The sequence below is a fragment of the Botryllus schlosseri genome, chromosome 6 (assembly GCF_051294905.1).
Source record: "Botryllus schlosseri isolate E-star chromosome 6, Bs_hap1, whole genome shotgun sequence".
NCBI classification, from domain to species: Eukaryota; Metazoa; Chordata; class Ascidiacea; order Stolidobranchia; family Styelidae; genus Botryllus; species Botryllus schlosseri.
The window spans coordinates 20,682,745-20,696,938 of NC_137241.1; the positions used below are offsets into that span (position 1 = coordinate 20,682,745).

Below are 14,194 nucleotides of genomic sequence, written 5' to 3' on the forward strand. Positions count from 1 at the left end.
GATACGCAACCGTGACCGTTGTTGAGTCACAGGTTAGCAAAATATTACCGATATTGCGATTCAACTGAACAAGTGCTTCGAATTTCTATTTGGAATACCACAACTTCCAGTGACGATTGTGTCCGTTGTACCAATGTCGATACGAAACAGATTTTGGACCATACCTATTACCTATATGTGTCGTTTTCTAAACTGATTTCTAACGATTTCTTCAATGGTAGACCAAGATTATATAATGTATCACTGCGCTTGACAGAGGATAACATATATGAGGAGCTACTGCATTCGTCCTGAGACACTGTAGAACACATAGAACCCAATGACCAGTCGCATGCCTATTTCAGAGCGTGTTTCCAGGTACGTGCCAGTACACTATATAATGACACGGATCTTTGTCTGTCTTAAAATTAATATTTGTGGCATATACAGAAAGATATAGCTGATTAGTCAATGTGAATTCATTTTATATGAGTACTAGGAAAGTGTGAAGCGGAATGGTAAAAATCATAGGGCCGGCATATATTATGAATAATATGTTTGGATTGCTTTGCTAGCAATTAGCATGCTCTCGTCTCAGTTTATAATTGTTTTTGGTTAGCTAGACCGACACTTCATCGGAAAGAAAACACCCGTCGCGTGACCTCAGACAATACCTTAGTAATGAGCCCTGAAACTCTTTTCAATTTCAAAAACCTACTACTTTTCGCCAGTCCTTGGTATTCATAAACGATCATGTGAATGAGTCAGGTGAAATCGAACTGTTCAAAGCGGTGCAACATTCTCGAATAGGTTTTTGCCAGAACCCGTTGTTGATAATATAAGTGCACATTAGTTAGGCTTACCATACGTCCTCTTTTAAGAGGATTTGTCCTCTTTTTTGACTTTTTTGAAAGTGTCCTCGGAGGACGCCCTTTTGTCCTCTTTTTTAAAAATTTAGGTCAGATTTAGAGGAAATTGCGAGATAAATGCCGCAAATTAGCGCAGAAGTGAAGCTCCGGCGGGTATTTCGGAGGGAAAAGCGGTTATTTTAGCTCTGAGCGAAAAGAAGACCTTATTTATTTTTTTTTTAGTCAACCGATCACGAAGTGGGAAAAATTTACCGGTTTTTGAGAATTCTTCTCCAGTTTTGCATGTCTGAAATTCCTGAAAAAGTGTCCTCTTTTTACATTTCCAAAATATGGTAAGCCTAACATTAGTGGACGAATGCAAAATATTGTTATGAAGCAATATCCCTTGTTTCATCAGAAAGATGCGCTATACAATTGTATAATCACCCCGGAGTGGTTCGAATGACGACCGCGGTCGAAAAGTCCTAAATAACAAACAAATCTGCGCTGAAGATTTTTACATGAGACAGTCAAGAGTATATATGAGCTTGAGACTTCCGGACGGCGAAAACACATCGATGGCTTCCGCATGTGGTGGCGCAATGTTTCATCGTCATAACTGGTAATGCTTCACGTCAATAATTGCTCGAACGGCTCCGCAAATAACTTGAAAAAGCTGGATGAGTCACCTGGACCGAAAACACAAATTTGAGATCGACATCATTCATATATGTTATCGCTGCAGCACTAAACGTAATGCGTGAATGTGTCCATGAATTTACCGTATCATTTTTGCGGTTTTGTGATCATATAATCATTGTAATGCAGTGGTTGTTAACCTTAACTAAACTGCGGACTGCAAGCATTCGCAAAACGTTAAATTTTCGTTAAGTAAAAAAAAGATACCACAATACACACCGAACTCTACATATGTAATACATTTAATATTGTGCCTCATCTGGGTGGTAAAGTAAGAAACCTTTAAAATATGATTTTCATTCGAAACAAATGGATTATATTGAAAATTCATAGTATATCATATCAGAGTCACAATTGCAATACTAATAGTGGCTAATCGCCTGCAATCAGTAATGGCCAAGGCGGGCGTGTCATCACGAAGCATATGTAGGAGTTGAGTATGTGTCCTGACCGCCACGAAACCCCTACGGCCTACACCTACTCCCTGAAACGTTAGTGTTCCTCGAAACACGGGTTCAAAACCACTGGTGGAATGTATCAGCAACTGGGGATCGTCATGCACGTTACAGCTTACCTATCGAATGGTTTGATTCGAACTTTCGGCAGCTTTACGTAAAGTGTTCTGGTGAACTGCGTAATATCGTTTTCGTCCCATATAATGACGTTATTTTTCTGTAAAACAAAGTAATAATCGAATTGTAATATCGGTCTAAAGATATAAATTTATTATTGGGAATTTAGGGTAAATATTTCTTCTGGACAACAAGCCGGGTTTAAAACCAAGAGCTGCAGAATTGCATTGGTTGGCGGTCGCGACAGTTTGCACAAGCATGCGTTTCGGACATAACCCAACCTTTTGTGACATCATAGTCCTTATTGAGAAGCTTTTCCCGAACTTCTCATGAAGTATTCTTCGTCGCATTCTCTTGTTACAAATGAAGATTACTGGGAGATCCCTCTGTATTTTGCTTTCCAGCGCCTATGAAATGAATATATAGATGCCCCTTCGAAATATAGGCAACATTATCTGTCTATATACATCCTCGTGTGTTGTTGTTGTTTAAACAAAATGATGTGGCGCTTATCGCCTGACGGCATTTTGCACTTTGCACCACGATCAATGACATTGTACATGTACTATATACGTATGAAATAATAACAAAATATCAGAATGAAGTGGAAACACTCATATCATAATCCTATTGTGTGTGTTGTAATGCATATGAATTCCAGATGGTTTTCATTAAGAATGTCATATTTCCAGCCTTTTGTGTTACAAAAAGATTCTATAGAACCGGTGCAAACTTATGGATCTGAAAGCTGCAAATCAGTCACAATTTCGCGACGTAGAGCAACATGTCTCCATTAATATACTGCACGATACATTTGCAACGGTTGTAAAGATATGACGCGGCGCTATCGGCCGGACAGTGATCTCGTAAACGAAATATTGCTGACTCTATACCAGTCTTACTTCATAGACTTCGAAGTTCTCCGTATCGTTTCCGTTCAACAGACCCGTTGTAACAAATATAATCAGTCGGTGACTTTTTGCCATCATGTTGACGGTGTGATCGTAAACCAATCCTGCGTGACAAAATACCGCATCTATTATCATGCATTGCATAGCATCAAAAGGCTCGAAAATCTACTCAATTATCAAAGGTAGGTTAAACTGGTGATTTAAAAAAACGGGGCTGTATTTTTTGATTGAACAATGAACATAGAAAGCTTAACCAACGTCCTGCGGGGTTAGTGTCGTCAGCTTCATGTGTGTTATTTCGATCGAAAGCCCTTCTCCCGCCAATGAATTCCGTAACCATGTCAAAAGCTCCTTTCATCTCTTCTCCCACGTCGGGCGAGTATATTAAAAATGCTATTGGCTTGTTCGCTAAAATGTTTTTGCAGCATTATACAATACACTCAACTTAATTTTGTTCAACCGCTACCCACAGAGTTCATATCCAACGAAAACCTTCTTGATTAGGTAACGTACATCCACCCGCCGCTTGTACAGCACCAGAAGAACAATCGACGGCAGTAACAGAAGACCTGGAGCATATATAATTCAGTTTATTGACTTCCGCGAAATTCGCCTCTGGTAAGCTGCCCGGAAACGAACACTTGAAATTATAGTGTAACGTCATCATGAGTGAATGAGCTTATAGGCATGGCGCGAAGCTGGGATTGTCGATGTACCGGAGCAGTGCAAGAATATGCCACAGCAGCTATTTAGATGTTGACACTCGCAGGATCAGTGAATGTTCTCGCAATCAGACATTCCGAAATACCACCGTTAAACATTGATAAGCTTCATACTGGATTCCGAGAATATTTAGAGGCGGATGTCTTCATTGCGATAAGAGACAAAATCAGTTCTCTGCGTATGGCTTCATTGCGATAAGAGACAAAATCAGTTCTCTGCGTATGGCAATAGGCCACAATGATTCGAGTACTCAAATCCGAATAAGGTGTTAATTGTGATGACTCGTGTCGAGTAGTGAGAACGATTTTTCTAGTTCTAAAACTATACACCCAGTGCGAAGTTTTACATAAGGGTGGTCAACCTGCGGCTGCAGAACGAAATTTGTGCGGCCGTCAACACGTAATTAGTAGCCTATATGTGTTGGCGGCAGTCGACATGCAATACCGATTTACGAATTGACTCCCGAATTCTCGAGAGATGTTATTTAATCTTGAAATTTTCGACGCGCCGCGCGCGATTCAATTCGACTTAGTTTTTCGATTTTAATATACTAGCGCCCTTTGGAATCTGAGAGCCAGAGTATACATATGCGAACAGCAGAGGACAATGATGCGCCCTATATAGAAATACCAACTCGCAATCGTGTGCTCCTAACTATACCGACAATCCTGATGGGAAGTCAAGAAATAACAGCATGCAACACAGTGACTAATAACAATTGGCCCACCCGAAGATGCAAAATCATTTATAACTTGCCGAAAACTTCTCCTCCATTAATTCAACCAGTGAATTTGATCACTGGGGCGATTTTTTTACCTAAAGAACTGAATATTTTGACCTGAAATATCAAAATTACGACATCTTCCGTGGCAGACGGCCCATTGTCTGCTCATTGTGAATCATAAACATTCAAATGAAACAAATAGGTTGACATATGATGTCATGCATAACGTACCGCAATATCCTAACTGAAGCAAGACGGCGCGGGCATTGCATGGTCCATATATAAAGAAGCGCATGATGTAAAATTGCGATGTAGACACCATTGTTAGAATGAAGCAACACGGTGTGTCACCAGCAGTGTACGCACAACTTCATTGTTGTCAGCCATCAAGCGCTGCTGTTGAACGTTCTTTCTCCATTCTTGGCAAACTACTTAGTAAGGACAGACACTTTCTACCCGAGAATGTAGGGAAGTATCTTTCGTTGCACTGTAACAATTTTAATTATTTCTACCATAATAGGTGATGTAGTGACTGGAATTCTTTAGGGGCCAGGTTTTGTTAAAATAAAGTTTTTTCATATGAGCATTTGTCAGTTTATGCGTCAAAAAAGATTTTTTCAGGCCAAACTACCGCGAAAGTTTTAACCAGAAATGAAGATAAGTAGCACAATTCTAACATTATATGTGGGGAAAACACCTAATTTGCATACGTTAGGTCAAAATTTGGTCAAAATTAAGTTTTTTTAAGGTCATACAATGTCAAAATTTAGATTTTTAGTCAATATCATCCAATTTTTGGGTAAAAAAAGTCGCCCTATAGGTATCACTAATTTGGCGCATAACTGTCATTATTTCTACTTCATTTATACTTTTACGACGTCACCAAGATTGGTACTCTCGACTGAAATCCTCATACCGGTACTCTATTCGGAATAGTGTCACTCATCAGTTACTCAAATTTGTCCCTGCACTCAAGCATATGTTATCGCCACTCCCAATCTATAAAGTTGTATTTGTCGCTTGCCTCGTTCCGCACCATCTTTGAGACATGCATAGTATCGTTGCTTCCTCATTCCTATGCACCAGCAGGATCTCACCTGTGATTGCAATCAAAACCATTTTCAGTTTTATTGAGTCTCCTTCTCCAATTGCATCGCGCACGTAAACGTTGAAGGTTGCGTTCACCGAACCATGTACTGTTATCAGGCTTACCACATATTTCCCTTCATCGCGTTTGGAGACATTTCTGGCAAATATTTGAGCATGTTTGCAATTGTGGTGTTTCGCGTTTCCTAATATGTTTTTGGATTGGTTTTAATACCTGTGCGGGCTTATTAGCAGCAGGGCTGCGTGCCATGATTCGAATACCCGAATCCAAATCGAGTATCGATTGTATACCGATGCTTGTCGAATAAAGAGAGACAATTAGCGTATACGCCATACAGCGCTAAGGCGTACATTATTATTTTACCATAGAGCAGGGGCGGGCAACCTGCGGCCGCAGAAGGAAATTAGTGCGGCCGTCGACACGTAATTCAATTAGTATGTGTTGGCGGCTGTGGACATACACATTGCCTCCCGAATTTTCGAGAGATTTTAATTAATCTTGAAATTTTCTTCGCGCTGCGCACTATTCAACGTGCCTTCATTTTTCGATTTTAATATAGTAGCGCCCCTTGCAATCTGAGCCCCACAGTAGACGCGAACAGCACAGCAAAATGATGCGGCCCATATACGAATGCCAACTTTGAATCGTGTGCTCCTCACGAAGGAAATCTATTTCTGGTGCGTTTGGGAGATTCCTATGTCTTTCCGCTATACCGACAATCCTGATGGGAGGTCAAGAAATAACAGCATGCAACATAGGGACCAATACCAACCGGCTCACCCGAAGATGCATAATCAATTCATCATTTATAACTTGCCCTAAATTTTCGAGAAAGGATAAATACATATTTGATAGTAATATGTGAAACTAGACTACTAATAATATTGACGAATTTGATTCGTGAAACTGAAAAACAAATTTCACGCTTGGCGCGACCATAACGAATCACAGTAACTATTCGTAGCATGATGAGCACTCGCAATGTAGGTACGTATAGTCAGCCGATATGAAAAAGTGGGTATTTGGCGCCCAGTTACTTCTATACGGCCATGTCCTGGAATGAGGCCGTAGGCTACATAAGTAATTGAAATGCGGCCGTGAATAGCAAAAAGGTGGCCCACCTCTTCCATAGAGAATTGTCACTTCGATATACTTTCTTCCCGTCGCGGGGTCATTGACAGCACGACCGGGTCGTTCATACAGATCACGTATCACGAGGAATAGTTCAGAAATAGATTTCTTTAACAATAGTGCCCAACTTGGCGCACTGTCGTAACAATTATGAAGCCGGTGGTTGTCAAGGATCACCAAATGATTTATGCGGTAGGGGGGGGGGGGCATATTAGTCAATCGAACTGCCATGACGTCAGAATGAATGGCCTTCTAATGCTCGATTCGACTGGCAGCCTAATACTAAGAATAAAATTCCCCCGAGACCGAATTCTTCCCAGTTCTATTTAGCAATGCTACTGATGTATTATTATCATGCTTCCGAGAAAGGCACAAACACAGAAATTTAAAGTACGCTGAATGCATATATAGCACAGTCCCGTGTATACCACATGATGTCTGTATACCTATATAATCATCATACCTTATCCACAATGTTGCTGTGAAGTTATCTGCGTGATGCGGCGTTATGCTACCAGCAATACCATGATCTTGTTGGATCGGGCTACAATACACGCCTTTCCTTTGTAGGATCCTTCGTAAGAATTATAGAACTGTCGTTGTCGGTTCGGTGTAGAACGAAATAGCATGCGATTCTTACTCGAAGCAATCCGGCGTGTTGTCGTGTCCGACGATATGCCAGCATAGAACTTCCTCACTGAGTGGTAATGCGGTGAATTTACGTTTGAACATTAGTAATATCAAATTTTATTACAATGGACTATATTCGCAATGCATTTTGTGACCTGTGTCGTTCAGTTACAAAAAGTTGAAAGCCCTTGTTTTAAATCAAAATCTATAATTTTCATTAATCTAGCTATGATTATGTCCAAAATATCATTCACTTTACACGAAAATAACAGACATGGCCTGATGTCGAGATATCCACATATCTACGTCAATAAAATAGAGTTAATACGCAGCATGTAATACAGCGGTGAATTAGATTATTTTATGGAATAGAGAAAAAGCATTGCTTTGCAGCAAAGTGGGGCATGGACCGGAGCCGGATTTGATATCCGGCCGGAGTTTATCAATTTTGGCCGGAGCCGGATCGGAGCCGGATCAGTACTTTTTACTAAGAATATGACAGCCTTACCCTCTTCCACCTTCCAATCAATATAGGTAAAGTGAAACGTTCATGAAAATACACCACATACTAGGTCTAAGTTGGCATAATTACTTCGGATAAGGGTTTGACTTGATCTTTGAGTTTTAAATTTCCCGTTTGCATTGTTTCAATCAATATTCAATACCATCGGGAGAGTAAATAATTATCATCGAAGTTTTTCGGCGCGGATCGCGGTCATTTCTAGAATCCGGCCTAGGAGTCGGACAGGAGCCGGACCAGAGCTTTAACGAAGATGATCGGAGTAGGACCAGAGAATATGTCGATCCGCTCCGCGCTGCTTTGCAGAGGCGTAATCACGAGAGCTGTATTCTCACTTGAACCTCCAATATATGAATTGTGACCACGACTCAGGACTGGTAGCCGTGTGGCCGTACGTTTTTATTTTCAGATCAGTACCCGCTTTCGTTGTATAAACACGGCGCGATGTCACCACGAAAGGCATGTTCCTCTTGTCAGCCACTGCGTAAAAGGGCGATTTCACGTTTCAGAATCACTATAATGCTTAGTAACATAATCCAAGTCTCACCTCTAACACATAGCTTCATTGTTGCTATCTTGAATACTTTTCCACTATAGTTTTCCATTACGCAGGAGTAATGACCGGGAGTGGACACAAATGATGCGTTTTTTATCTGAGACATAGCATCACATATGTTGATGTATAGTATATACATATATACTATATAGTTATAGTATATTCATATTGAAATGGACCGGAATATTTTCGGCGGACACTCGTCAGGGGCAATCGTCAGCAACTAGTAGAGAATTGAAAACAGCGTATATCAACGATTGTTGCTATACGATTGTTGATATACGCTGTGCTTTTCAATTCTCTACTAGTTGCTGACGATTGCCCCTGACGAGTGTCCGCCGAAAATATTCCGGTCCATTTCAATATGAATATACTATTCAATTGTATATTGAAGTTTTGTAACTCCAAGAAGCTGTTCATTACATATTTATATTTCAAAACCGAGATTTTCTGATTGTAATAGTGGCTAAGGTAAGTATACGGAGCCCATGTGGACCATAACCAGTTGCTATTTCGACTATACTTTTTTCTGTTCATCTAATAAAGGGACGGGCAACATACAGCCCGGGGGTTTCCCGTCATACATGATAGTGTGGCCCGCGGCCCCAGTCTGCCGAAATTCCGAACTTCTTGCTTAAACGTCAAATTTTAGCGACTGTATGCAAAACCGTAACTGCCGCACCCTAAACCCCCGAATTGGAGGGAGCGGGGCTCGAAGGGGGAAAAATTATTTCGTGACTGTAAATGAATTTTGATATATTTCTTTATAAATTCATACAACTTCCAGAACATTTTTGCGCTGGGCGCGATTTAATGTTGATAATTACCTTCATTATTGGGTACCAGAACGATCAGCAGCGAGAAAACCTTGGCCGAAAAGGACTGCCCTTGTGCTGACCGAAAACTTAGATATATATATATACAATTATACACATATGTTTAAATGTCCATTGGCGACTAAATAGCTGGCGCCGAATGTTCCGGTCCTGGGGCTCTGAACCCCTCAATACAAATGCCATACAGCAGGAAAAAATTGTTAGCCAGTAAAGAAATATCAATTTGAAATCGTGTGCGTCATTTAGTTTTGTAAGTTTGGGCGATTTCAAGCAGATAGGAGGCCACGAAATAACATCATGTAACGAAGTCATTATACCAACGGGTCCGCCGGAAGATGTTCAATCATTATTTAGGGGCCCTACATTTTTTCAAGACACCTCACCAAGCTCTATTACCGGTAAATATGATTACGTAAACAGAGAGAGGATAAAAAAGATAGCAATATATATGCAATCCCCGATCGTATTGACCGATTCAATCATGAATTATAGAAATTTTTGCGCGCTTCGCTTATTTAGCGTTTAGGGGGGGCCCAATATCAACTTTTTTTTTAGGAAGGGCTGACGAAGTGCTGTTACGTTCCTGACTGTATGTTATTATATATGCGTGTGCGCAGCGTACGAGAGTGGGGCTTACGCGTAAGATCGTCGAAACGAGAAGTCTTGCATTATCGGCATTTGCGCTGTACTCAACCCTAATGAATTGATATCTTGGTAAATTTGGGGTACCGGGCTTATCGAACGCCTTGAAATCTTAATCAAGGATTGTACCGTGTGTTAATTGATCAGAGAGAAGCATACATGGAGGAGCCTTTATGACAATGCTGTTCTCAAATCCACATTGTCTTCGTCATTATCGGCGAGAAATGGCTTTGAAGCGACATTGCCGTCGTTTAAATACATTCATTAAATACGATTTATTCCTTGTACAATGTGGATAATGTAGCGATTCAGGAATCCGGCCAGCCAAGTACCTAATTTTCCTATATCCGGCCCGCCGACTGGAGAAGTTGCCCGCCCCTGATCTAATACTATGGTAAAGATAAAGGTTTGCTTTAAATGATCCTCGCTGCATTCATTAGATTTTGTTTCGATTGAGTTCACCTACTAGATTTGATCTAATGTTGAAACCATACATATTGCATTAAATAACCTTGATTCAGAAGAATAGCATATCGATATCTACGATCGATAATTACGAATATCACTCTTATATGAAGACGTCGTTAGTTTTCTGTAGCGAGCACGTACTTTCAACTGGGCTAGCTCGCCATGAAAAAATCCATCTCCAACGTACGCAAATGATGAGTCGTTTCTCAAGATCCTCACGCATCCTTTGTACCACCATAATGTATAGTTTGATTCCATACCCCTCCTAAGTACGGGCGTGAATTGTGCTGAGAAAGAAATGGTACATTGTCGACGACACTTCATTTCTGATGTTGCGTGTTTTTGCCGGCTTATTTCAGCGTAACATGAGTTTGCGATACCTATACCTGCGTGTAATTGCGAGGCCGATTTAGCTTTCACTGACAGTGACAAAATCGTACTGTAGAGGTGTTCAATCCTTCAGCTAGTGACGGCCGCATTTCGATTACATATATTCCGTACGGTCGTATTCAGCATTCAGGATTGTCGAATAGTCAATATGTTGCAAACGCCTAAGCGTATCATGAACACCTTCCTCCTTCATACGTGAGACTCAGATGATTCCAAATTCGCATTTGTAGGGCAGATCTCAGATTGCAGGGACACTACTGTATTAAAATCAAAACATCCAGTCACCCTAAATCACGAAGAAAGCTCGGGCTGAATTAAAATATCTAAAACAGTGGTTCCTAACCTGGTCGCGCGCCCCCCTTGGGGGCGTGAAAGGATCTGAAGAGGGCGCGAACAAGCGGTCAACTGAAAAAAAAATTCACGCTAGGCACGATTTACCTCAAGTTCACGCGTGTTTCTCTATATATATGCCGAATTTCATATTTTCAATTCTCTCATCAACAGTCATAACCTTCCACGCCATCAAACAATCTGTTGAGGTTGCTAGCATCCCGGTTGGATTTTGTGATATGACGATAAGGGGTCACTAAATTTTTCACTATCATAAAGGGGGGTGTCTAAAAAAGGTTGAGAACCACTGCTCTAAAATGTTTGAGACCTGAACCGTAAAATCAAATTGCATGTTGACGGCCGCCAACACATGCTAATTTAACTATTTGAAATAGCACGGGCGTATAATTATTATTCTCCGGACGAAGGCTGCCCACCTCTGACGTATGACAGCTATACATTATGGATCACGTAGTATCTATAGTCGTTGGCCCACGTATCAGCATGAAATTGCATTTTAAAATATCTGATATCGAAGCGGTTTGGGGGCGGACAAGTTTTACCAAGCACTCACCGGGCAGTTCATTAACGCACGGAAGAGTAAAGCTTGTTTGAACTGTCAATATCGCCCGATTCTCGTCGGTTGCGTTGAAACATTTAAAATCCCGTGATTCGCCCACTATAAGACTGTAGCGATTTGAGTAGGAGTTGTTGTCACATTTCTAAACAAAACAGGAACTGTACGACAGGCGAATAGGGGTGGATTGTATAATTTAAAACATGCAACAGAGGAGTCAGGGGAGGGGTTATTCTATTATACATGAGTACTCCTTCTTAAGTCGGCTTTCAAATTGAATTAATTTTTCGAATTAATGAGAGAAATAGAGATATTCATCTCCTTCTCTCCAGTGTGTGAGATGGGAAGCCGTAGCCGATCCGTGCTCGGCGGTCCACATTATGATTCATCAGAAGTTTTGCGCCGGGACCGTTTCTGCGCAGCCCTGCTCACTTCTCCCGTCACTTACAGCACTGATTTGTGCTCACCAGTGGCTGGATTCTGGGGAAAAGTCAGCACGAACCGCGTCTGCGACCTCTGGCCTACGAGACAATCGGACAGCGGTTGAATTTGCAAAATTGTTAATTTAATCGATACTAATGTCATGGGGAAATATTTATTTCCCATGAATGACATAAGCGACTTGACAGGTGGTGGTGAATGTTCCTTCGCCGAATCTTGGCCATGCCAGTTTTAGCTAGAGGCCGAGGATCTCGTAGGACTTCGCGATAGGGATGCAACGGTGGCCTTCAGTCTGGAGGGTCGAACGTACATATGTCATTGTTTAGTTACCACTGTGAGTAAAGTGGTTTCGCTACTATCCAGCAGCGTCTCAGTTCGCCTATCTGCACAAGTAGGCCTACCCCAAAGCCAGCAAGGCTTTTCTCCTTCCGCATAAATTGTAGCAATTTTACAAACTTACTGAAAACACGGACACTTTTATTTTCACACGATTCCATTTTTCGTCTGCAGCTTGAAATAATCCAACCGTGGTGACGTCTTCATTTTCCACCAGAGTTACATTAATGACGACCATGTCATTCTTCCATATAGTGCACTAAACATTTTACGCAGCTCATTTATTAGTTTCGACCCTTTACTTTAATAAGTTTTTAAAATAGAACATTATATTCTAATACTTAAAGAACTTCTTGTAGGTACAGAACTTCAATATACAATTGAATAATCATGTTGAAATAAACCCGAATATTTTCGGCTGAGACGATTGTTGATGTACAATGTTCTTTCCAATTCTCTACTAGTTGCTGACGATTACCCTTGACGAGTGTCAGCCGAAAATATTTGGGTTTATTTCAATATGAATATATACTATTCGATTCCTAATACACACATGCGATCGCGAAAGCTGATGGAGATATCCGATACTTACGGTTGCATTTTCAACCTGCAAGTCATCTGGAGGCAGTGCATCGGCACATGTGATTCCTACCGGAAAACCTTCGTAGATAGTTCGTACTGAAAAGTTTATGCGGCGAGAGGATATTATTAAAACCAGGAAAATGATGGTTTCTGCTTTAATCGGTACTGTGAGATTATAAGCAAATCAGGTATAGTTTGGCTGCACAGTGATAGCGTGCAGCGTAAATGTGAATTTGCTCCTCAGTCGCGAAATATCAACCTATGATCCTATATAGTGCAGTGGTTCTCAAATCTTTTTACACATGCTGTTTTGATGGTAGTGGATAATCCCATTCCCGACCCTGTCTTTATCTCCATATCAAAAAATATTAACAAGAGCAACCATGTTATGTTTGCAATCCCAAAGCATAGTTTGATGACATGGAAGGTTATATGACTGTTGAGAGACTTATCAAACATGAAATTCAGACTATCCGCAGAGCAGCGAAATCGTGCGAGGCGCTAAATCTTCTTTCAATTGAATATTTTGGAATATTGCTGTTGGTAGAACTTCGAAGTGTCAGCAGAGATTAAACTCATTTCTTTATGGTTCATGAAATTTCATTTCCCTCACACGGTTTCGCGCCCGCCTTAAGTGGGTGCGCCCATAGTTTTAGAACCACTCCTATAATGATTTACCGCCGAGATTGTGGTGTTCGCATCAGTTTATGCGATTCCTTATGTGCGATAATAATATTTAACCCACCTACGGTTGCATCAGACGGTGCTTTCGTCGTTTCCAGAAGACATAGAGTAGAAAGCATTCTGATGGTGGAGAGTAATATTCGGATATTCATGGAGAGCGATTGCATAATGGTAGGTATTTGGTCGCAGATCAGTCCAGGGGTATCGAGAAGTTATGCTATTCTATTCTGTCTAAACATTAGAAATATTACAGTCGAGTAGTGACTCGTGACCACACTATGCATAAAAACATAACATTCGTGATTTATAACGACTATACTGTCCAAGTATACTAGGGAAGTTATAAACGCGAATTCTACATAATACTCTATCTAATTGAAGAATTCAGCAATCACTCAATACATTCCCGTGATTAACGCAAGGTTACATAGCCATTGGCATTATACTAAGATAAACAGAGGACGTTCATTCTGATGACACATGGACGATTAGGCGCCACGCTTGGTC

The 14,194-nt window shown here is 40.9% G+C and overlaps 1 protein-coding gene across 1 annotated transcript; it reads right to left on the reverse strand.

Annotated features, from left to right (window-relative positions):
* Positions 1 to 54: 54 nt before the first annotated feature.
* Positions 55 to 13,916, reverse strand: LOC145441452 (uncharacterized). The gene is made up of 16 exons (XM_080319321.1): positions 13,749 to 13,916; positions 13,014 to 13,099; positions 12,546 to 12,680; positions 11,642 to 11,789; positions 10,489 to 10,634; positions 8,393 to 8,498; positions 8,181 to 8,325; positions 7,336 to 7,392; positions 7,159 to 7,269; positions 5,554 to 5,702; positions 3,480 to 3,578; positions 3,268 to 3,417; positions 3,001 to 3,113; positions 2,380 to 2,505; positions 2,101 to 2,198; positions 55 to 1,516 (listed from the first exon to the last, which is right to left on the reverse strand). Exons 1-16 carry the CDS (start codon positions 13,852 to 13,854, stop codon positions 1,513 to 1,515), a joined length of 1,779 nt encoding a protein of 592 aa, XP_080175447.1. The 5' UTR covers positions 13,855 to 13,916; the 3' UTR covers positions 55 to 1,512.
* Between the last annotated feature and the right edge of the window lie 278 nt (positions 13,917 to 14,194).

Bases quoted from the DNA above. Each gene is read 5' to 3' on its own strand.
- LOC145441452 (XM_080319321.1), bottom strand. From the start codon at position 13,854: ATGCAATCGCTCTCCATGAATATCCGAATATTACTCTCCACCATCAGA. The intron at 13,100-13,748 runs GTGGGTTAAATA...TAAACTTTTCAG, and splicing joins ACCGTCTGATGCAACCGTAG to TACGAACTATCTACGAAGGT. The intron at 5,703-7,158 runs GTATGATGATTA...AATATTTGCCAG, and splicing joins ACAGCAACATTGTGGATAAG to AAATGTCTCCAAACGCGATG.